Raw genomic sequence first — 25324 nt, forward strand, 5'->3', positions numbered from 1 at the left:
GTCCGCGCAGCCCCTCTTTGTCAAACCCCCTCCGTCCGCGCAGCCCCTCTTCGTCAAGCCCGCTCCGTCCGCGCAGCCCCTCTTCGTCAAGCCCCCTCCGTCCGCGCAGCCCCTCTTCGTCAAGCCCCCTCCGTCCGCGCAGCCCCTCTTCGTCAAGCCCCCTCCGTCCGCACTGCCCCTCGTCAAGCCCCCTCCGTCCGCACTGCCCCTCTTCAAGCCCCCTCCGTCCGCACTGCCCCTCTTCGTCAAGCCCTCTCCGTCCGCACTGCCCCTCTTCGTCAAGGCCCCTCCGTCCGCACTGCCCCTCTTCGTCAAGCCCCCTCCGTCCGCACAACCCCTCTTCATCATCTCCCTCATGCAGCCCCACTTAAGTTACATCAACCCTTTTCCTGTGAAAGCGCCTCCCCCAATAAGCAGCTCCAGATAGTAGCATTATCCATGTTTTTTTGCCCCCCAAAATACATCCTCAGACCACTCACGCTGAGTCCTGTGCCGTCAATGCCATCTGCACACAGCTCTTCAGTCCTGTCCTCTCCTCTTCAGCAGAACGCAGCTTCCCCGCTTTCGAGTCTTCCCTTCACTCAGTGTGCACTGAATGAGAAGGCCCGCCCCTTCCGGTGACGCCACTTCATTGGCCGCTTCCCTTCTGTCACTGTGCGTTTTGGAGTCAAAGCGGCAGCTGGGGTCCACAAAGCAGGAGGACATACTGCAGAGCATTGCTGGGAGCTGCAGAGCAGAAGGCAGGACTGAAGAACATTGCAGAGCTCTAAGTATCTCCCAATACATTTACTCCCTGTACACCCAGGAGAGTCTACACTGTCCTCTGCTCCTCCCCACCTAATCTTTTACATTCATATTAGCCCCCCTTTTCTCTGTGCTCCTCCCCCGATTTCCCATGCACCCATCCTCCTGTGATACCTCGTGTCTGCATTGTGTTTTGTTTATAGAAGTTGTTAACCCTTTAGTTATAGACAGTTATTTTTTTTCGTAGTCTGTGTAGGTCGTAATTTACCTTTTGAGTATAAATTCTTTCCATCTGTTGGATTTTGTGTTTATAGAGATGGCGACCGAGTATTTTCCGGCAGACGAGACCTTTGACTTCTTTGAGGAGTCGGGCAGTGAACTCAGCGATGGCTCCGATTCTGAATATTTTCCCTCGGATGCTGATTCTTGCACAGAGAAGCCTCGAGCTAAGAAATGTCGCAAGGAGGCGCCTGATGATGGCAAAGGTGGCGCGGCAGAGATAGAAGTGACATTGTCAGAAGATGATAATGGTGACCCCCCTTGTACTAGCACAGATTTGGGATGGACCGCTCCTGACTTTAAGCCTCCCAATATTCCCCCATTTACTGCCAAACCCGGAGTTAAAATCGATGCTAAGAATTTCCAAATTGCTGATTTTTTTTATGCGTTTGTAACACACGAAATTCTGGAGGAGATGGTTACCTACACCAACCTTTATGCTGAGCAGTCCATTGCTGCCGTCCCCTACATCACTCACACCACATCCATCCAGTGGCACCCCACCAATGTGGAAGAGCTCAAAAAATTTCTGGGACTTACCTTAGCAATGGGCATTGTTAAAAAACCCACTATCCGGTCATACTGGGATATGCACTCCGTCTTGTGTCTTCCTTTGTTCTCTGCCGTTATGACCAGAAACCGGTATGAGCTGCTGCTCCGCTTCTTAAATTTCAATAGCGTTGAGCCGACTTCGTCCCCCTACCCAGACCGTCTGCATAAGCTCAGGCCCCTGATCAGTAGCCTGAATGCACGATTTGCAGAAGTCTACACGCCATGCCAAAATCTTGCCATTAATGAGTCCCATTTGCTTTATAAAGGGCGGGTGATGCATGGAAATATTCCCAATGAGCCTCCAAGCTATGGCATCAAATTGTACAAATTGTGTGAAAGTGCTACAGGGTACACAAGGGCTTTTAAAATTGGTGAAGGGAAGGAAAAATCTTCAAATTCTTCTAAGTGTCCTTGTAACCTGAGCAGGAACGGAGAGGTGGTGTGGGACTTAGTGGAACCCCTTGTCCACGAGGGGTACCACTTATATGTTGATACTAATTATACCTCTGTTGCCCTTTTTAACGCCCTTAGAAGCTGCAACACGGTGGCTTGTGGCATTGTAAGTCGTAATCGGCAGGGTCTGCCTCACCAGCTGCTTGATAAAAAGCCAAATCTGGGAGAATCTTTTGCCCTAAGAAATGGAGACCTGCTTGCCCTCCAATACACTGACAAGATAAGTGTCCTTCTACTGTCCACCATCCACGATGAGTCTACCACCCCAGTGCGGAGCGCTGGCCACCGGACAACTACTCTCAAGCCAGTGTGCCTGCGAGATTACAATAAATACATGGGTGGTGCAGACAGATTGGAAGAAACGTTGCCTCTCTCCCAAACTGTCCGCAAGAGCACTGCGTGGTACAGGAAGGTGGCCATCCACTTGATCCAGCTGGCAGCCTTTAACTCCTACATTGTGTATAAGACCGCAAATCCGGGAAACCTATCTTCCTTACTGAAGTTTAAGACCGAGCTGATTACCCAGCTGGTGACGATCAGATATGATGTTGAAGCTGTATTTGCAGATGACACTATTCTCAGGCTGACTGGTAGACATTTCTTGAGCAAAATTCCGGCTACCCTTAAAAGGTCCAATCCACAGAAGCGCTGCAGGGTTTGTTACAGTCGCGGCATTAGGAAAGATAGTCGCTACTATTGTCCCGATTGTCCCAGTAAGCCCGGGCTGTGCGCTGACCAGTGTTACAAGAGATACCACACGGTGTTATACTGCTAGTTTTGGTTAGCGTGCAGATTGTTGCTAAGATAATGGGGTGCCCACAGGTCCTGCTACATGTCTGTAGTACAGATTTCTGCCAGACTTGGTACAATGTGTTATAGGGGTCCATTAATTCTAGTGGAGACTATCTCGATAGTACCACATCATGTGTCTATAGGTTTGTACACGCTCCACGCACACATTGCTCTGCCATGTACAAGGACTAACTGTAATAACCTGCATTATCTTTTGTAGTAAGTAGGAGTAGTACCGTGTTGGGCAAATGATGAGTCAAAAGTATTGGGTTTATATAAATGACACTACATGACTACTGATGTCCAAGGTTTATATATGAGCTTATCCAAATAGCTGCATCGGTAACCTGGAGCGCTCCCGATAATCAGCTATCCGTTGTCTGTTTGTTGGGCTCTCCATGTATGTGTTGTGACTGTGAAACAGCCGCGACACATGCAGCTGTGGCGCCGAACAGCTGATTATCTGGAGCGTCCCAGGTATCAGATGCAGATATCTGGGAAGCGCTATAGAGATTAGGGTAAGCACTTATCCGAATATATATATATATATACATACATACATACACAATAAAGTCCACTTTTTTTTCTATTTTTGTGTTTTTTTTTAATTTTATTATAAGGAATTATTGGTTGGAAAAGCTCTGCACATTAATTGAGGTAACTGGTGCTCTTCCAAATTTTTTTATATATATAATTATATGATATTATTATTATGCACAGGGCTGTGGTGTCGGAGTTGGAAGTTGGGGAAATTGAGGCGTCGCAGTACTCGGTGTCGATGATTTGGCTTACTGACTCCACAGCTCTCTATGTATAATAGATATATCTCAAAAACCTGACAAAAAATTTCCTTTTTTATGTATATTGTGCAGTCATTGCAGCTTGTACCTGTTCACACTGTATGGAAGTGCTGGTCAGGTTTTTTATTTTTATAGTTTACCATTGGAAGTTGAGACTGCCTTCTGTTTTGACTCTGCATTCCTCCCATCAGCCCAAAGGTGCTTTTAAAGGGTGCTGTTCCTACCTGCCCATTTAAAATGTAGGCTTATAGCCCAGGAGAAGTATGTTTGATATGTATTTGAGTAGGTCCCACCATAGAAGTGTCACCTTGTTCTGGTTGATGGGCATATGTCAATTGGACAATTTATGCACTGATTTAAATAATCCAGTTGCAAATCTTTATTCATTACATAGTGGAATGCGCTAAAAACAGAAAAATAATCAATGTAAATCAAAATGTAATATCCCAAGGAGGTTTGGATTTGGAATGATACTCAAAATCAAAGTGGAAATGAAGTTACAGGCTGTTCCAACTTCAGTGGAAATGCCTCAAGACAAGGAAATGATGCTCAGTAGTGTGTGTGGCCTGCATGTGCTTGTATGACTTCCCTACAATGCCTGGGCATTGTCCTGAGGAAGGGACACATGTTCTCCTGAGTGATCTCCTCCCAGACCTGGATTGCAGTCATCCGTCAATTCCTGGAGAGTCTGCGGTGCAACGTGAAGTTGGTGGATGGTGCGAGACATTATGTCCCAGATGTGCTTGATTGAATTCAGGTCTAGGGAATGGGCGGGCCAGTCCATAGCATCAATGCCTTCGTCATGCAGGAATTGCTGACACACTTCAGCCACATGAGGTCTGGCATTGTCCTGCATGAGAAGGCACCCACTGCCCCTGCATTTGGTCTCACAATGGGTCTGAGGACCTCATCCCAATACCTAATGGCAGTCAGGGTATCTGGCTAACACACTGAGGGCTGTGCGGCCCTCTAAAGAAATGACTCCCCACACCATTACTGACCCACTGCCAAACCGATCATGCTATTGTGTCTCTAAGGGTGAGAGCAATGACAAAATGAAAAAGTGGCCAAAAAGGATGAGAACAAAGAAATGGTCTGTGGTCTCCCCCTGCAGAACCACTCCTTTTATAGGGGTTGTCTTGCTAATTGCCTATAATTTCTAACTGTTGTCTGTTTCATTTACAACTCTGAAGGAGAAATTGATTCAAAATCAGTGTTGCTTCATAACTGGACAGATTGATCTCACAGAATTGTGATTGACTTGGAGTCACATTGTGCTGTTTACGTATTCCCTTTCTCTAGCAGTGTGTGTATGTATGTATGTGTGTGTGTGTGTGTGTGTGTATGTATATATATATATATACATACACACACACACACTGTATATATACACATGTGTACACAGTAGACCAAAAGTTTGGACACACCTCATTTAAAGATTTTCTGTATTTTCATGACTATGATAATTGTAAATTCACACTGAAGGCATAAAAACTATGAATTAACACGTGGAATTATATACTTAACAAAAAAGTGTGAAACAACTGAAATTATGTTTTATATTCTAGGTTCTTCAAACCTTTGCTTTGATGACTGCTTTGCATACTCTTAAAGCTCTAAGCTCTTGATGAGCTTCAAGAGGTAGTCACCGGGAATGGTCTTCCAACAATCTTGAAGGAGTTCCCAGAGATGCTTAGCACTTGTTGGTCCTTTTGCCTTCACTCTGCGGTCCAGCTCACCCCAAACCATCTTGATTGGGTTCAGGTCTGGTGACTGTGGAGGCCAGGTCATCTGGCATAGCACCACATCGCTCTCCTTCTTCGTAAATAGTCTTACACAGCCTAGAGGTGTGTTTGGGGTCATTGTCCTGTTGAAAAATAAAGGATCGTCCAACTAAACGCAAACCGGATGCAATAGCATGCCGCTGAAAGATGCTGTGGTAGCCTAGATTTGAATAAATCTCCTACAGTGTAACCAGCAAAGCACCCCCACACCATCACACCTTCTCCTCCATGCTTCACGGTGGGAACCAGGCATCCGTTCACCTTTTCTGTGTCGCACAAAGACACGGTGGTTGGAATCAAAGATCTCAAATTTGGACTCATCAGACCAAAGCACAGATTTCCACTGGTCTAATATCCATTCCTTGTGTTCTTTAGCCCAAACAAGTCTCTTCTGCTTGTTGCCTGTCCTTAGCAGTGGTTTCCTAGCAGCTATTTTACCATGAAGGCCTGCTGCACAAAGATTCCTCTTAACAGTTGTTGTAGAGATGTGTCTGCTGCTAGAACTCTGTGTGGCATTGACCTGGTCTCTAATCTGAGCTGCTGTTAAACCTGCGATTTCTGAGGCTGGTGACTCGGATAAATTTATCCTCAGAAGCAGAGGTGACTCTTGGTCTTCCTGTCCTGGGGCGGTCCTCATGTGAGCCACTTTCTTTGTAGAGCTTGATGGTTTTTGCATCTGCAGTTGGGGACACTTTCAAAGTTTTCCCAATTTTTCGGACTGACTCACCTTCATTTTTTAAAGTAATGATGGCCACTCGTTTTTATTTACTTAGAATTTGTATTATGGCAAGAAAAAAAGCACCTAACAGTCTATTCAGTAGAACTATTAGCTGTCTACCCACCAGACTTCTGCACAACACAACTGATGGTCCCAACCCCATTTATAAGGCAAGAAATCCCACTTAATAAACCTGATAGGGCACACCTGTGAAGTGAAAACCATTCCCGGTGACTACCTCTTGAAGCTCATCAAGAGAATGCCAAGAGAGGGTGCAAAGCAGTCATGAAAGCAAAATGTGGCTACTTTGAAGAACCTAGAATAGAAGACATAATTTCAGTTGTTTCACACTTTTTTGTTAAGTATATAATTCCACATGTGTTAATTCATAGTTTTGATGCCTTCAGTGTGAATGTACAATTTTCAGTCATGAAAATCCTTTAGGTGTGTCCAAACGTTTGGTCTGTATTGTGTATATACACACACACACACACATATATATATATATATATATACACACATATATAGAGGTAAAAAAGTTGATGTGAGGAGTGCTTCTTTAATGATCGATAAGGATAGCTCTTAAAATATTTCAAAAACCTGACCTGCACATCCAAACATAGACTAAGTGTGAACAGGTGCTGAACCTAGAGTCGCCAACTCGTATATAGTTAAATAAATAAGGCAGCACACTGCAGCGCTAGAACATACAAACTTGAAATACGAAATTTGAACTGCATTACTGCACTAGAAATATGAAAAATGAGAGCGTTTAACGCATAAAAATGGCCAATTTTATGTGTACCTGGTAGCCACTTTACGGCATCTCTCTTATACCAGGTCCTATATAGTTAAATAAATAAGGCAGCACACTACCCCTCCATAGAGAAAGAGAATTTTAGTCTAGGAAGAGGTTTCACATGTACCCATTCAGATGGAGACGTTTATTCTCAGCGAGGTAAGGCAAGCGTAGGACCTGGTATGAGAGATGCCGTAAAGTAGCTACCAGGTACACATAAAATTGCCCATTTTTATGCGCTAAACGCTCTCATTTTTCATATTTCTAGTGCAGTAATGCAGTTCAAATTTCGTATTTCAAGTTTGTATGTTCTAGCGCTGCAGTGTTCTGCCTTATTTATTTAATTAATTAGCTCGTAAATATGACATGCTTGGAAAACCCTTTAGGTAGCGTAAAGGCAGCCTGCTAGCTGATTCATACTGCCCAAACCACGGGCAGCCCAAATCAGAGCTTGCTGCACAATTGCAACAAGAATATATTAAAAAGGTCTGACATTGCCCCCAGATGGCTTCACTATGCCCCATGTAAGGTGATTTATAGGTCTCTCATTTTGGGAGAGTCCTGCCATTCATCAGCGTCGATGCTTGGAAAAGCCGTCCAGGGACTTGTCTTTCGCTATGGTCTCTGGCCAGATCTTCTTAGTATATTGCACAGCGTGAATCAGCTGACAGGTACCCTTTAGTAGTCATAGGACCTAATTTTCAAACAGGTTTTGATAAGGGGGCGAGGTGGAGTGTGAGATGCCGGATTCCTTACTAAGAATCCAGAGTGCGCCTCGACACAAATATTACTCCAATTAGGGACTGAAATGAGCTCTGTGGCTTAAGGAACGCTGCTGCATGTCATGCATTCGACAACAAAGGGTTGCCCACTTTGTTGTAGCTAGGAGAAAATGGCACGAAAATACCAAAAGTCACTGTTTTTGCATAGCAGACTGTAAAATGGTCAGGTACATTTAAAACAGTAATGGAAAATGAAAGTCCAGGACTGCTGACCATTGCAATGAAGAATAGGTATGGGACTACAGTGGTGTACTTCTATACATCACTAATAAGATTCACGGCATGGATACTGCTGCAAATAGGGCCAGACGAAACATGCCACCTAGCTACTGCAGCAACGCTCACCAACCTGGTGGCATGTTTGGTACAACTGTGACTCCACAACCCATTACCTAAAATCAGGGGCCATTTAGAACAGCTGGGCAGTGATTGGAGCTGTCTGATATGACAGGCTATAATGGGAGAACAAATAGACGCCAATGAGTCACCCACCATATCCTTCTGACTTTCAGATGCCATTTATACCGAGTATCATCATTCACAACACATGCGCAAAAATATAATAAATGTAATATACACTGGAGGTTGTCAGGAAACAGATTCTTTATTGTGACGTCAGAGCAGAGACACGAGACCTCCATAGATAGAGAAAAGCTGTTTAATGTGACAGTGTGAGGTGGGAGCTGCATGCGGCACAGACAGGACAGAACCCTGCCACATAAGGGAAAAAGCAGACGTGGCACTGCAGAGCTGGAATGACATTTGGCAGGCTGGGCAGTGCTCGGGCAGACGGCTTTGGAATGGTTAGAGGGTACATTACGAGTGCTGTCCTCATCCCTCCAGTGCATTTATTAGGCTGGCATCAGGGGGGCATCTTCAGGAGGTGATCAAAGTAACAAATATTACTTGCTTTACAGAGCTCTGACTTTACCGGCTTGGAGGGAAGGGCAGTAACTGGTGCAGCCACCTTACCCCCTTCATAACAGCATCCAATGTGATTGCACAGTAATGCCCTAAAATAGGAAGGCAAGAAGGCAGCATGTGGAAGTGTGGAGGGTAATAGGGCAGGTTTTGTGTCCACTGTGTTCTGCACTCTGTTCACACGGTAGTATAGTCATCGGATGCACCTTAAAGAAAAATCAGAATAGACAGTCAGACAAAAAATGTGGAAGTTGTTCCAAAGTATATCCTCTAAGGGGGTGAGGTGGAAGTAGAAAAGTCACTTATGGAGAAAGCTGATAACTGTTCTAGGAACAAAAATCCTGTGCTCCATCCTGTATCCAGAGCTGCATTCACTATTCTGCTGGTGCAGTCACTGTGTACATACATTACTTATCCTGTACTGATCCTGACTTACATCCTGTATTAAAGGGAACCTGTCACCCCCCCAGGCTTTTGTAACTAAAAGAGCCACCTTGTGTCGCACTAATGCTGCATTTGGACAAGGTGGCTCTTTTATTTATGCTCCTTGCATACGCTGCAATATACTCTTATAAAATGTGCCCCCTCATACCGTGAAATCGCCAGGGAGGCGGGACTTTCCCTCCTAATCAGACACAGCACAGCCGTCATTCATGTCCCCTTGGCGCCGCCTCCTCAGCGTTGTTTGAGTCTGTCCCGGAGCCTGCGCTGTTATGTTATCCCTTGGGCATGCACAGTTAGCGCTGCCCGTCTTCTGACATCATTTGATGTCAGGCTGACTGCGCCTGTGCGGCCGCGCTGCCCGAGATCCCGCCCCGCAGTGTCTTATTTATTCACACTGCGGGGCTGGGATTCATGGGCATGCGCAGTGCATATCTTCGCCTCTCACTCATCTCCCTCCGCCTTCTTCAGACTGTGCTGCGTCAGCTGATCCCTAATCAAATGCCACGGCGATTAGGGATCAGCTGACGCCGCACAGTCTGAAAGAGGCGGAGGGAGATGAGTGAGAGGCGAAGATATGCACTGCACATGCCCAGGAATCCCAGCCCCGCAGTGTGAATAAATCAGAAGACACTGCGGGGTGGGATCTCGGGCAGCGCGTCCGCACAGGCGCAGTCAGCCTGACATCAAATGATGTCAGAAGACGGGCAGTGCTAACTGTGCATGCCCAAGGGATGACATAACAGCGCAGGCTCCGGGACAGACTCAAACAACGCTGAGGAGGCGGCGCCAAGGGGACATGAATGACAGCTGTGCTGCGTCTGATTAGGAAGGAAAGTCCCGCCTCCCTGGCGATTTCACGGTATGAGGGGGCACATTTTATAAGTGTTTATTTCAGCGTATGCAAGGAGCATAAATAAAAGAGCCACATTGTCCAAATGCAGCATTAGTGCGACACAAGGTGGCTCTTTTAGTTACAAATGCCTGGGGGGGTGACAGGTTCCCTTTAAACTCCAGAGCTGCACTCACTATTCTGCTGGTGAAGTCACTGTGTACATACATTAATTATCCTGTACTGATCCTGAGTTACATCCTGTATTATACTCCAGAGCTGCACTCACTATTCTGCTGGTGGAGTCACTGTGTACATGTATCACTGATATTGTACTGAACCTGTGTTACATAATGTATTGGGCACTAACTACTCTCCAAGCTTCAGAGCTGACATCTCCCAGCATGCACTGCTTGTTCAGTGCACAAAATTTTGTGATCTGCATTCTGAAAAGAGTCATCATTAAAACAGAAACAGTAGTCATCTAACGTAGGGAAAGCTAACTGCTCCCTGTATTATAGGAATGGATAGTGGATGTCTGAAGACAATCTTACCGACTTCCAGTAACAGCCAGAATAGTGAATGTAGCTGTGGAGTGTAATTCAGTAAAATGGTGAACAAAAACCTATATATATTATAGAGATGCATATTTAATTGCTCTTCACCAGATATGAAGCACTGGTGACCCTTTTACCTACACTCTAGGGTCAGGGTGACCCTCACTCCAATCGCAGCAACTCCACATCGAAGATAAGGGTGGCATTTGGAGGGATGATGCCAGGGTGACCTGTGCTGCCATATGCATAATCAGGGGTACAAGTCAGACGTGCTCTTTGACCAACGCTCATCTATAATATGAAAAGCAAAGGAGTAAGTTTACAAGGAATCTACACACAACATAGGAAACCTGGGGGTAAAAAGCCTCCACACCTGTGCCACTCCTTCTTCCCAGCCGCGGATCACTTCATTCCTTCCAACGCAGAAACAGAAGGGCTTATTCCTATCACGGGAAGAGTCAAACTTCCTTCCATCTGGGAGATACCCTAACATGGAGAGAGAATTTATAAAACCGCTTTCTTTGATTCCTTCTGAAGATCTGTCAACATATAAGTCACCAATTTCTGACAAAAGGGGGTCCGAAAACAGGCGGCCCCACGATCAGCTGTTACCAAGTAGGGCATCCGGAGGAGATACAATGTACAAAGTGAAAACAGTACACCGCCTAGTGGCTGTCTGCAGGCAATGCAGCTCAGATCCCATCAAAGTGAATAAATACACTGAACACCCCCTCCACCATGGTGACTTCAATGCCCCCACCATTTTCAAGATCTCTGCTTCCGGTCAGTAAATGGAAATATTATTGTTTACTTCCAAAACAAACTGAAGTCGCCTCTTAATTAGGTACAACTGTAACAAGTGAGAGCATCCTCTGCAAGTTAAACTCATCCACAGCATGAATCTCACCCCTATCCTGAGTTTGTTACAATGCTTGTGTAGTAGAAATGTAGTAATTATGGACTGAAAAGATTGTTTAGTTTACGTAGGACTGTCTAGGCTGGATACAGCTGTACACAACTAAGGGTATGTGCACACGTTGAGGATGCCATTGCGGATTTTTCCGCGCGGATTCTGAAAAATCCGCAGGTAAAAACGCCCTGCGTTTTACTGTGGATTTTGTGCGGATTTCACCTGCGTCTTTACACCTGTGGATTCCAATTATGGAACAGGTGTAAAACGCTGCGGAATCCGCACAAAGAATTGACATGCTGCGGAAAATAAACCGCAGCTTTTCCGGAGCATGTGCACTGCGGATTTGATTTTCCATAGGTTTACATGGTACTGTACACCACATGGAAAACTGCTGCAAATCCGCAGCGTGTGAACATAACCTAATACTTCTCAAGGCAGACTTTTTTTTTTTAACAAGTTCTTAGTTTCGTTAATCATCAAAAATGTAAGTACACAGTTCATAACGGGAATATAACCCACAAGGACAAATCTTGTGAGAGGAAGCGAGGCAGGAAGCGGAGGAGACTGCAGGAAACGCCACATCCTGTGCTGGAAAAAATGGAGCAGACACCGAGAAAACACAACAGAGCAGATCAGCAGCTAATAATCCGATACTAGAGTGAGGCAAGATGATCCAAAGGACCCTTGTACAGCGGCCACATCAGTAGTCCATGGCTGCCAGCACAGACCCTTGTACAGCAACCACATCAGTAGTCCATGGCTGCCAGCACAGACCCTTGTACAGCAACCACATCAGTAGTCCATGGCTGCCAGCACAGACCCTTGTACAGCAACCACATCAGTAGGTCATGGCTGCCAGCACAGACCCTTGTACAGCGGCCACATCAGTAGTCCATGGCTGCCAGCACAGAGCCTTGTACAGCGGCCACATCAGTAGTCCATGGCTGCCAGCACAGACCCTTGTACAGTAACCACATCAGTAGTCCATGGCTGCCAGCACAGACCCTTGTACAGCAACCACATCAGTAGTCCATGGCTGCCAGCACAGTCCCTTGTACAGCGACCACATCAGTAGTCCATGGCTGCCAGTACAGACCCTTGTACAGCGGCCACATCAGTAGTCCATGGCTGCCAGCACAGACCCTTGTACAGCAACCACATCAGTAGTCCATGGCTGCCAGCACAGACCCTTGTACAGCAACCACATCAGTAGTCCATGGCTGCCAGCACAGACCCTTGTACAGCAACCACATCAGTAGGTCATGGCTGCCAGCACAGACCCTTGTACAGCGGCCACATCAGTAGTCCATGGCTGCCAGCACAGAGCCTTGTACAGCGGCCACATCAGTAGTCCATGGCTGCCAGCACAGACCCTTGTACAGTAACCACATCAGTAGTCCATGGCTGCCAGCACAGACCCTTGTACAGCAACCACATCAGTAGTCCATGGCTGCCAGCACAGTCCCTTGTACAGCGACCACATCAGTAGTCCATGGCTGCCAGCACAGACCCTTGTACAGCGGCCACATCAGTAGTCCATGGCTGCCAGCAAAGACCCTTGTACAGCGGCCACATCAGTAGTCCATGGCTGCCAGCACAGACCCTTGAACAGCGGCAACATCAGTAGTCCCTGGCTGCCAGCAAAGACCCTTGTACAGCGGCCACATCAGTAGTCCATGGCTGCCAGCACAGACCCTTGAACAGCGGCCAAGTCAGTAGTCCATGGCTGCCTGCCCAGAGCACGGCAAACCTCCTACATGCTGGCATTCACGTTCCTCTTATGATAAGCACCAGCGTGACATCATCATTGTACCTCGCATGAAATCACAGCGGCCTACTAATCAGCAGACAACGGGAATGCAGGGGGGTAGGTTTGCAGAACTCTGGTGCAGCAAAACTGGACCAGGTTCACGGAAATCATTTTCATTAATGCAGGACTGAAAGAAATTGTTTACGGCTACGTACACACGGAGTCTCTTGATGTGTTTTCTGAGCAGAAACAACATTTTTGAGATTTGGAGAATTTCTCCAAATACTCTATGTACAACGTGGCCTAAAATCGGAATATAGTCTGGTTTTATTTCTCTAGAAAGAGCCCCACTGTGGTCCATAGACTGTATGGGGTATTGTCTGCCTAATGTGACCACTAGGGGCGCTTACTGCATACAATTTATATAGTGTACTCCATAGTAAAACTGTACAGAACTCTCCCCCTAGTGGTAGCTGCAGGCAGAGGTTACACATTTGTGTCACAGTAGCAGATGTGCAGCTCTGCATTAGAAAACCCGCGCTCTGACCCCTGCAAAAAAATTAGCACAAAGTGTGAACCTGAGAACGCTGCTACAAGGTGGACATTCACTGATAAATCACACAGGAGGCTTCAGCAATGTGTACATGCAGTGATGACCACAGATTAATGGGATCCCAAAAATATATAAAGTTTTACAGACCATCAATGACAAGCTAATAGGGGGCACTTGGTTACTTAGGTTACATAATTGCTCTCTACAGTTGGATGGGAGATTCAGACAGAATATGATTCCACATGGATTGCCAGACTCACCGTCATAGTGCACCACAGCTTTCTGGCCCTTCTTTGGGAATGTCTGTCCTGAAGAGGGAAACAAGGACATGGTAATCAGCATACTTATATTATAGCAAGATGCACAGGACTATACAGAGGTCATAGTTTACAGCCAATGGCCTCATCGGCATATATGACGACAGTTGTGCAAAAGCAAATTGTAGCTTATAAATCTTATTATACAAATCACAGAAACAGCCAAGTCATAGTTTACATAAATTACTGATCACGAGTAATAGCCTGAATTCTACTCCAGAGCTGCACTCCCTATTCTGCAGGTGCAGTCCCTGTGTATATACATTACATTACTTATCCTGTACTGATCCTGAGTTACATCCTGTATTATACTCCAGAGCCGCACTCACTATTCTGCTGGTGGAGTCACTGTGTACATACATTACTTACCCTGTACTGATCCTGAGTTACAGCCTGTATTATACTCCAGAGCTGCACTCACTGTTCTGCTGGTGGAGTTACTGTGTACATACATTACATTACTGATCCTGAGTTACATCCTGTATTATACCCCAGAGCTGCACTCACTATTCTGCTGGTGGAGTCACTGTGTACATACATTACATTACTTATCCTGTACTGATCCTGAGTTACATCCTGTATTATACTCCAGAGCTGCACTCACTATTCTGCTGGTGCAGTCACTGTGTACATACATTACATTACTTATCCTGTACTGATCCTGAGTTACATCCTGTATTATACTCCAGAGCTGCACTCACTATTCTGCTGGTGCAGTCACTGTGTACATACATTACATTACTTATCCTGTACTGATCCTGAGTTACATCCTGTATTATACCCCAGAGCCGCACTCACTATTCTGCTGGTGGAGTCACTGTGTACATACATTACTTACCCTGTACTGATCCTGAATTACAGCCTGTATTATACTCCAGAGCTGCACTCACTATTCTGCTGGTGGAGTCACTGTGTACATACATTACATTACTTATCCTGTAATAATCCTGAGTTACATCCTGTATTATACTCCAGAGCTGCACTCACTATTCTGCTGGTGGAGTCACTGTGTACATACATTACTTATCTTGTACTGATCCTCAGTTACATCCTGCATTAGGTTAAGTGCACACGTTGCAGAATTGCCGCGGAAATTTGCAATTCTGCAACTCCTGCCACGGGTATATCGCATGCGGAATTAGCTTGCAGAATGCTAGCGTTTTCCAATCGATCTGTAGCATCGCTTGGAAAACTGATTGACAGGTTGGTCACACTTGTCAAATATAGTTTTTGACAAGTGTGACCAACTTTTTACTATTGATGCTGCCTATGCAGCATTAATAGTAAAAAAAGATCTAATGTTAAAAATAATTTTTAAAAAATGGTTGTTCTCACCTTCCAACGGCCCCCAATCCTCTCAGCGGTGCACGCGGCGCCTTCCGTTCCCAGGGATGCTGTGTGCGAAGGACCTGGGATGACGTCATGGTCCCGTGACTGCGACGTCATCCCAGGTCCTTTGCACACAGCATCCCTGGGAACGGAAGCGCCGCGTGCACCGCTGAGAGGCGGGAGGATTCCGGGGCCAGCAGAAGGTGAGTACCGTATATACTCGAGTATAAGCCGAGATTTTCAGCCCAAATTTTTGGGCTGAAAGTGCCCCTCTCGGCTTATACTCGAGTCACGGTCTGTGGCAGGGTCGGCGGGTGAGAGGTCTGAGGCATACTTACCTAGCCCCGGCGATCCTGACGCTCCCCCTGCCTGTCACACTGTCATCGGGTGCCGCAGCTCTTCCCCTGTACAGCGGTCACGTAGGACCGCTCATTAAACTTATGAATATGGACTCCACTCCCATAGGGGTGGAGCCGCATATTCATTTCTCTAATCAGCGGTAACGGTGACCGCTGATAGAGGAAGAAGCTGCGGCACCCGAAGACCAGCTGTCCAGGAGAAGGAGCCAGGGACCGCGGCGGGAGCAGGTAAGTATGTCATATTTACCTGTCCACGATCCACACGCCGGGCGCCGCTCCGTCTTCCCGGCGTCTCTCCGCTTTGACTGTGCAGGTCAGAGGGCGCGATGACGCATATAGTGTGAGCGGTGCCCTCTGCCTGATCAGTCAGAGCGGAGAGACGCCGGGACCGGACGCTGGGGAGCTGCAAGCAAGAAAGGTGAGTATGTGGGTTTTTTTTTTTATTGCAGCAGCAGCATATGGCAGTATATGGCACAGATTTATGTGGAGCATCTATGGGGCCAAACTGAACGCTGCAGAGCATATATGGCACAGCTTTATAATGAGCATCTATGGGGCCAAACTGAACGGTGCAGAGCATATATGGCACAGCTTTATAATGAGCATCTATGGGGCCAAACTGAACAGTGCAGAGCATTCTATATGGCACAGATTTATAAGGAGCATTTATGGGGCCAAACTGAACGGTGCAGAGCATATATGGCACAGCTTTATAAGGAGCATCTATGGGGCCATAATGAACGGTGCAGAGCATTCTATATGGCACAGATTTATAAGGAGCATTTATGGGGCCAAACTGAACGGTGCAGAGCATATATGGCACAGCTTTATAATGAGCATCTATGGGGCCATAATGAACGGTGCAGAGCATTCTATATGGCACAGCTATATATGGATAATCTATGGGGCAATAATCAATGGTATGGAGCATTATATATGGCACAGCTTTATATGGAGCATCTATGGGGCAATAATGAACGGTATGGAGCATCTATTTTTATTTTTGAAATTCACCGGTAGCTGCTGCATTTTCCACCCTAGGCTTATACTCGAGTCAGTAAGTTTTCCCAGTTTTTTGTGGCAAAATTAGGGGGGGGGGGGGGGGGGGTTTGTGTGTCGGCTTATACTCGAGTATATACGGTATATCACTTTTTTATTTTCTTTTTTTTAACAGTGATATGGTGCCCAGTCCGTGGAGGAGAGTCTCCTCTCCTCCATCCTGGGTACTATCCGCACATGATCCGCTTACTTCCCGCATGGTGGGCATAGCCACATGCAGGAAGCAAGCGGATCAATGCATTCCTATGTTTGCGGAATTGCCACGATTCCGCAGATTATGAACATGCTGCGTTTTTTTTCCAGAATGCGTTTCTGCTCAGGAAAAAAACGCAGCATGTGCACACAAAATGCGGATTGCATTCTTTTAATAAGATGCTTAAGGTGAGCGTTTTTTTTGCGAAAAATCTGGAACGTGTGCACACAGCTTTATACTCCTGAGCTGCACTCCCCAGTACACGAGAGTTTCATGATGGTTCTGCTGTCACTGTATTGGAACCTTCTTTACATCATTATTACATGCCCCATCTCTCATTCACTATTCTCTGGATTATTATAGGTCCCCCCCATACATTATACAGTGTATTATATGCCCCACCACTCCCCCCCATACATTATTCCCTGGATTATTATACATCTTTCCCTCCATACATTATACAGTATTATCATATGCTCCACTCCTTTCCCCATACATTATTCCCTGAATTATTATAGGTACTTTACCCACATACATTATACAGTGTATTATATGCCCCACTCTTTCCAGATACATTATACAGTGTATTATTATATGCCCCACCCCTCCCTCTATACATTATACAGTGTATTACATGACCCACCCCTCCCTCTATACATTATAGTGTATTACATACTCCACCCCTCCCTCTATACATTATACAGTGTATTATATGCCCCTCTTCCGCCATACATTATACAATGTATTAATATATGCCCCACTCTTCCGCCATACATTATACAGTGTATTAATATATGCACCACTCTTCCCCCATACATTATACAGTGCATTACATGCCCCACCCCTTCCTCCATACATTATTCTCTGGATTATTATAGCTCCTTTACTCACATGCACTATACAGTCTATTACAGGTCCCACCCCTCCCCCTATACATTATACAGTGTATAATATGCCCCACTCTTCCCCCATACATTATACAGTATATTATATGCCCCACCCCTCCCCCATACATTATTCCCTGGATTATTATAGGTACTTTACCCACATACATTATACAGTGTATTATATTCCCCACCCCTCCCCCATACATTATTCCCTGGATTATTATAGGTACTTTACCCACATACATTATACAGTGTATTATATGCCCCACCCCTCCCCCATACATTATTCCCTGGATTATTATAGGTACTTTACCCACATACATTATACAGTGTATTATATTCCCCACCCCTCCCCCATACATTATTCCCTGGATTATTATAGGTACTTTACCCACATACATTATATAGTGTATTATATTCCCCACTCTTCCCCATACATTATACAGTGTATTATTATATGCCCCACCCCTCCCCCATACATTATGCCCTGGATTATTATAGGTACTTTACCCACATACATTATACAGTGTATTACTACAGGTCCCACCGCTCCCCCTATACATTATACAGTGTATTATATTCCCCACCCCTCCCCCATACATTATTCCCTGGATTATTATAGGTACTTTACCCACATACATTATACAGTGTATTATATTCCCCACTCTTCCCCATACATTATACAGTGTATTATTATATGACCCACCCCTCCCCCATACATTATGCCCTGGATTATTATAGGTACTTTACCCACATACATTATACAGTGTATTACTACAGGACCCACCCCTCCCCCGTCTCACTGTATATCCGGCCGTATAATGCCTGCTCCCCTCCCCCGCTGTGATTAGCCCCGGTTAGAATAATGAGATCACGTGACAGGTCTCCCCGCCTCCGCTATTTGCACCGCTGGCATTACCGTCCCCGGGGCAGATGGAATCCACAGTTACTCCCATACTGGTCACCGTTACACAGCTCACACTGGAAACAAGCCGCCGCCGCGCAGGGATACCCTGAAAACGTAGTGACGTCAGCACTGGGAGGGCTAAGGTTCTAAGGTCGTCTCTCATTGGTTCGTCTCACGAAACGCTATAATAACGTCACGACGCCGGCTCATTCCCAAACGCTTTGTTTGTCAGGTAGGAGAGGGTGACGCTCAGGGCGGCCATTTTCGATACTGGCAGGCTTGTCCTTTCCGCGGCTACACGCAAGCTAAAGTCAGAGGGTGGGGTTCCAGGTTTAAAAATGGCCGCCTGAGAAGAAAAGAGGGGTTATGGGCTGTCACGTGACTTCAGGCCATGAAGGAGCCCTTTGTTGTAATAACAATGTACGAGGAAGGAATGGTCACCGCTCCCAGCCGGAGTGTGCGGGCTGCGCCTGTGTCAACAGGCCGGAGAGGAGGACACAACGGCCTTATGGTGCGAGTTTCAAGTCAACAACATGTCAATTTCTCTCTCAGATGCACTGAGGTTTTTGTGCAGATTTCTACCATAAACCTGCAAATAGATGTGGAAAATCCTCAAGTAACAAACGCACAGGCAAGGATATTGTGTTTCCACATCAGAAATACATGAAAGGCGCATATGACACGCACAGGACTGTGTCAATAAAGTTTTATCAAAACCAAATACCAGGAAGTTTAGCAAAACAACTTTATTTAAAATATGACGACCACTAAAAGACAACTAAATCATATAAAAAAATGCAAGTAACTTACAAAAACAGCATCCTCAGTGCCTGCTCACCTCACGCCCCGCCACATCAGTGATTCCATAAGTACCACAATCAGTGTAAGCCACAGGCGTGAGGTATGCCGAAGGGCCCGCAGAACGACAGGCTTCCCGAGAGCTGTGCCCGCTCGCACAATGCCCACATAGTGAGAACATCAGTCTGACACTAGTGTTCACAACATTACCTACATGATCCTCAGTGCCCTATAAGAGCATCATCCCCAATGTCTGCCCACACCAATATTAGTCACCCTATAACACATCATCCACAGTACCCTCATAACCACAATCCCCCCGACAACAGTCTCTACTACTGTAAAGCCATGAAAGAAAGCCAAGAGACCGGCACTGCTGCTCTTCTCCGGGATAATGAGGCAAGACTCACTCCAAGGGTACGGGTGCCAAGTTCAAATGGAAGACAACAGTCAAATATTCAAAATCACCGTATAGAAGGAAGGAACGAACTGGCACTCACCGTCCCAATAAAAATTGTCCTTTATTATGAAGTCATGTACAAACAAGACAGGTAGGCAAAACAGTGGTATACATTCAAGATGACAATCGTTTTGTGGGACCCGTCGAAGCACAAAACCACTTTTTTGCCTACCTGTCTTGTTTGTACATGACTCCATAATAAAGGACAATTTTTATTGGGACAGTGAGTGCCACTTCATTCCTTCTATACGGTGATTTTGAGTCTTTACTAATGTGCTTTCATAACTGTACTATTCCCAGTAGCTCCAAAGTGACACAGATTGAGGGGGCACCACAGGAAAATCTTAAAGGGATCCAACTACGTCCTATAGTAGTAACACCAAATCATCCAAGGAAAAGATATAGGCCATAAGGAGGTGATCACCACAAAAGCATGGATATTATATAGAAATTTTATTGGACACAAAAAGACACACAAAAAACAATAACAATATTAAAATAGTAACACGTGACATAAGACATTACATAAGCTCATAATAAAGCTTTAAACCTTAACCCGGACTCAAATGTGTGCAAGAGTGTTCAGCGGCTATATAAACAGCATACCATCACTAACAAATGACTAATCCCCCACACAATGAAAATGCAAGAGGCACCCACATAACCCTCAATGAAACAGACCTGCCATGCTTGAATGAAGAAACAATAGGTAGCTTACCACGGTGTGAATTACTGGTATGATGGACTCCTCGCCAGAGACGGACTACACCTCAACAAACCTGGGAAACACACATTCGCCAGAAGACTCGCTACACTCATCAGGAGGGCGTTAAACTAGAAGAAGAGGGGACGGGAAGAAAAACATTAGACTCGAACAAAGACGACCCAGGAAAACATACTCAGAAGGGAGGTAAGAACATTTCTAAAACAATCCACAGTGAGGAGATTGGAACAAAACAAAATCCTCTAAACTGCATGCTCGCAAACGCCAGAAGCCTGACAAACAAGATGGAAGAACTAGAAGCAGAAATATCTACAGGTAACTTTGACATAGTGGGAATAACCGAGACATGGTTAGATGAAAGCTATGACTGGGCAGTTAACTTACAGGGTTACAGTCTGTTTAGAAAGGATCGTAAAAATCGGAGAGGAGGAGGGGTTTGTCTCTATGTAAAGTCTTGTCTAAAGTCCACTTTAAGGGAGGATATTAGCGAAGGGAATGAGGATGTCGAGTCCATATGGGTTGAAATTCATGGAGGGAAAAATGGTAACAAAATTCTCATTGGGGTCTGTTACAAACCCCCAAATATAACAGAAACCATGGAAAGTCTACTTCTAAAGCAGATAGATGAAGCTGCAACCCATAATGAGGTCCTGGTTATGGGGGACTTTAACTACCCGGATATTAACTGGGAAACAGAAACCTGTGAAACCCATAAAGGCAACAGGTTTCTGCTAATAACCAAGAAAAATTATCTTTCACAATTGGTGCAGAATCCAACCAGAGGAGCAGCACTTTTAGACCTAATACTATCTAATAGACCTGACAGAATAACAAATCTGCAGGTGGTTGGGCATTTAGGAAATAGCGACCACAATATTGTGCAGTTTCACCTGTCTTTCACTAGGGGGACTTGTCAGGGAGTCACAAAAACATTGAACTTTAGGAAGGCAAAGTTTGAACAGCTTAGAGATGCCCTTAATCTGGTAGACTGGGACAATATCCTCAGAAATGAGAATACAGATAATAAATGGGAAATGTTTAAGAACATCCTAAATAGGCAGTGTAAGCGGTTTATACCTTGTGGGAATAAAAGAACTAGAAATAGGAAAAACCCAATGTGGCTAAACAAAGAAGTAAGACAGGCAATTAACAGTAAAAAGAAAGCATTTGCACTACTAAAGCAGGATGGCACCATTGAAGCTCTAAAAAACTATAGGGAGAAAAATACTTTATCTAAAAAACTAATTAAAGCTGCCAAAAAGGAAACAGAGAAGCACATTGCTAAGGAGAGTAAAACTAATCCCAAACTGTTCTTCAACTATATCAATAGTAAAAGAATAAAAACTGAAAATGTAGGCCCCTTAAAAAATAGTGAGGAAAGAATGGTTGTAGATGACGAGGAAAAAGCTAACATATTAAACACCTTCTTCTCCACGGTATTCACGGTGGAAAATGAAATGCTAGGTGAAATCCCAAGAAACAATGAAAACCCTATACTATGGTCACCAATCTAACCCAAGAAGAGGTGCGAAACCGGCTAAATAAGATTAAAATAGATAAATCTCCGGGTCCGGATGGCATACACCCACGAGTACTAAGAGAACTAAGTAATGTAATAGATAAACCATTATTTCTTATTTTTAGTGACTCTATAGCGACAGGGTCTGTTCCGCAGGACTGGCGCATAGCAAATGTGGTGCCAATATTCAAAAAGGGCTCTAAAAGTGAACCTGGAAATTATAGGCCAGTAAGTCTAACCTCTATTGTTGGTAAAATATTTGAGGGTTTCTGAGGGATGTTATTCTGGATTATCTCAATGAGAATAACTGTTTAACTCCATATCAGCATGGGTTTATGAGAAATCGCTCCTGTCAAACCAATCTAATCAGTTTTTATGAAGAGGTAAGCTATAGGCTGGACCACGGTGAGTCATTGGACGTGGTATATCTCGATTTTTCCAAAGCGTTTGATACCGTGCCGCACAAGAGGTTGGTACACAAAATGAGAATGCTTGGTCTGGGGGAAAATGTGTGTAAATGGGTTAGTAACTGGCTTAGTGATAGAAAGCAGAGGGTGGTTATAAATGGTATAGTCTCTAACTGGGTCGCTGTGACCAGTGGGGTACCGCAGGGGTCAGTATTGGGACCTGTTCTCTTCAACATATTCATTAATGATCTGGTAGAAGGTTTACACAGTAAAATATCGATATTTGCAGATGATACAAAACTATGTAAAGCAGTTAATACAAGAGAAGATAGTATTCTGCTACAGATGGATCTGGATAAGTTGGAAACTTGGGCTGAAAGGTGGCAGATGAGGTTTAACAATGATAAATGTAAGGTTATACACATGGGAAGAGGGAATCAATATCACCATTACACACTGAACGGGAAACCACTGGGTAAATCTGACAGGGAGAAGGACTTGGGGATCCTAGTTAATGATAAACTTACCTGGAGCAGCCAGTGCCAGGCAGCAGCTGCCAAGGCAAACAGGATCATGGGGTGCATTAAAAGAGGTCTGGATACACATGATGAGAGCATTATACTGCCTCTGTACAAATCCCTAGTTAGACCGCACATGGAGTACTGTGTCCAGTTTTGGGCACCGGTGCTCAGGAAGGATATAATGGAACTAGAGAGAGTACAAAGGAGGGCAACAAAATTAATAAAGGGGATGGGAGAACTACAATACCCAGATAGATTAGCGAAATTAGGATTATTTAGTCTAGAAAAAAGACGACTGAGGGGCGATCTAATAACCATCAGAAACAAAACCTCAGATACAGATACCATTACAGTACAATACAGTCCCGTCTGGACACCACAGGACTGATAGGGTAAATACCCTGAGATACTTCCTCAAATCTAACTAACCAAAGGACATGAAGTATATAGACTCAGAAGAATATATTATATAAAATAGTATGTTTATTGGTGCAACGTAAGCAACACTAAAATATTCAAAAAACACACAACATCCAGATATATATACAAGAAAAGACAGAAATATTTGAGTATAGAGAATGAGTGCAATAAAAACAGTGTTGCACCATGGATATAGGAAGGCAGGGGGGGGGGGATTGATATAATGGGGGGTCATAAGACCTATTAACATGAGAAGAACGCTGCCACAGGACTAAAATAGAATGCTCAGTGCTCAATCTATCCCCTCACAGCTACATGGAGTGTGAACATTAAATCAAGTAAAAGGAAAATATCCTATAGTTCAACACAACCACGGTAAACAAGGAGTAAACTAAACCCATATCCCCATCTTACCCTTTTCCTTATCCATAGTCCACAACACGCGCCCCTACGCGCGTTTCGCCCACAGCTTCGTCGGGGGGCCCGCAGTAGTCCCCCGACGAAGCTGTGGGCGAAACGCGCGTAGGGGCGCGTGTTGTGGACTATGGATAAGGAAAAGGGTAAGATGGGGATATGGGTTTAGTTTACTCCTTGTTTACCGTGGTTGTGTTGAACTATAGGATATTTTCCTTTTACTTGATTTAATGTTCACACTCCATGTAGCTGTGAGGGGATAGATTGAGCACTGAGCATTCTATTTTAGTCCTGTGGCAGCGTTCTTCTCATGTTAATAGGTCTTATGACCCCCCATTATATCAATCCCCCCCCCCTGCCTTCCTATATCCATGGTGCAACACTGTTTTTATTGCACTCATTCTCTATACTCAAATATTTCTGTCTTTTCTTGTATATATATCTGGATGTTGTGTGTTTTTTGAATATTTTAGTGTTGCTTACGTTGCACCAATAAACATACTATTTTATATAATATATTCTTCTGAGTCTATATACTTCATGTCCTTTGGTTAGTTAGATCTAATAACCATGTATAAGTATATAAGGGGACAATACAAATATCTCGCTGAGGATCTGTTTATACCAAGGAAGGTGACGGGCACAAGGGGGCATTCTTTGCGTCTGGAGAAGAGAAGGTTTTTCCACCAACATAGAAGAGGATTCTTTACTGTTAGGGCAGTGAGAATCTGGAATTGCTTGCCTGAGGAGGTGGTGATGGCGAACTCAGTCGAGGGGTTCAAGAGAGGCCTGGATGTCTTCCTGGAGCAGAACAATATTGTATCATACAATTATTAGGTTCTGTAGAAGGACGTAGATCTGGGTATTTATTATGATGGAATATAGGCTGAACTGGATGGACAAATGTCTTTTTTCGGCCTTACTAACTATGTTACTATGTTACTATGTTACCAAATACAAGCTCCAGAGTATAAACAGTAGATCCTACACAAGTAGGCCCACAAGGGGCAAAAGGTCCTTGGTGGTCCAAACCAGGACCTAACAGAGAAAAAGAGCTAGGTGGGAATCAGGCAAAGGATAGAAAAAATACATAAATCTGAGCAAATGCTGAGGTAGCTGCCCATGGCTGAGATCATAGAGCTGCCATAACGCAGGTATATACAGCACAGAGTCGGGTAGGGAATAGCAAAAAGTCTCCTGGATGAATATCCAAACCAATATTCCACTCACATATCCATCTGACCCGTCCTTGTGCTGTGCGTTTTGTTTCTCATATAACACATTCACCCATAGAGTTTAATTGATCCATACGTCACTTTTAAAAATGTATATATGTGCCT

The 25324-nt window shown here is 44.8% G+C and overlaps 2 protein-coding genes across 3 annotated transcripts; one reads left to right on the top strand and one right to left on the bottom strand.

Moving 5' to 3' along the window:
- The first annotated feature begins 672 nt into the window (after positions 1–672).
- Positions 673–3391, top strand: LOC138664388 (piggyBac transposable element-derived protein 4-like). The gene is made up of 2 exons (XM_069751042.1): positions 673–770; positions 1059–3391. Exon 2 carries the CDS (start codon positions 1061–1063, stop codon positions 2801–2803), a length of 1743 nt encoding a protein of 580 aa, XP_069607143.1. The 5' UTR covers positions 673–770; positions 1059–1060; the 3' UTR covers positions 2804–3391.
- A 4897-nt stretch (positions 3392–8288) lies between these two features.
- Positions 8289–18996, bottom strand: FKBP1A (FKBP prolyl isomerase 1A). Of its 2 annotated transcripts, none has more exons than XM_069751045.1 (5): positions 18734–18996; positions 13931–13978; positions 10828–10940; positions 10596–10745; positions 8289–8830 (listed from the first exon to the last, which is right to left on the bottom strand). In XM_069751045.1, the coding sequence occupies exons 1-4, from the start codon at positions 18882–18884 to the stop codon at positions 10617–10619; spliced, it is 441 nt and encodes a 146-aa protein (XP_069607146.1). In that variant the 5' UTR covers positions 18885–18996; the 3' UTR covers positions 8289–8830; positions 10596–10616. The 2 variants fall into 2 exon arrangements, with proteins under 2 accessions (XP_069607146.1, XP_069607145.1); XM_069751044.1 differs by having other exon boundaries at positions 10592–10745; positions 18734–18887.
- Between the last annotated feature and the right edge of the window lie 6328 nt (positions 18997–25324).

Source organism: Ranitomeya imitator, chromosome 2 (genome assembly GCF_032444005.1).
Source record: "Ranitomeya imitator isolate aRanImi1 chromosome 2, aRanImi1.pri, whole genome shotgun sequence".
NCBI classification, from domain to species: Eukaryota; Metazoa; Chordata; class Amphibia; order Anura; family Dendrobatidae; genus Ranitomeya; species Ranitomeya imitator.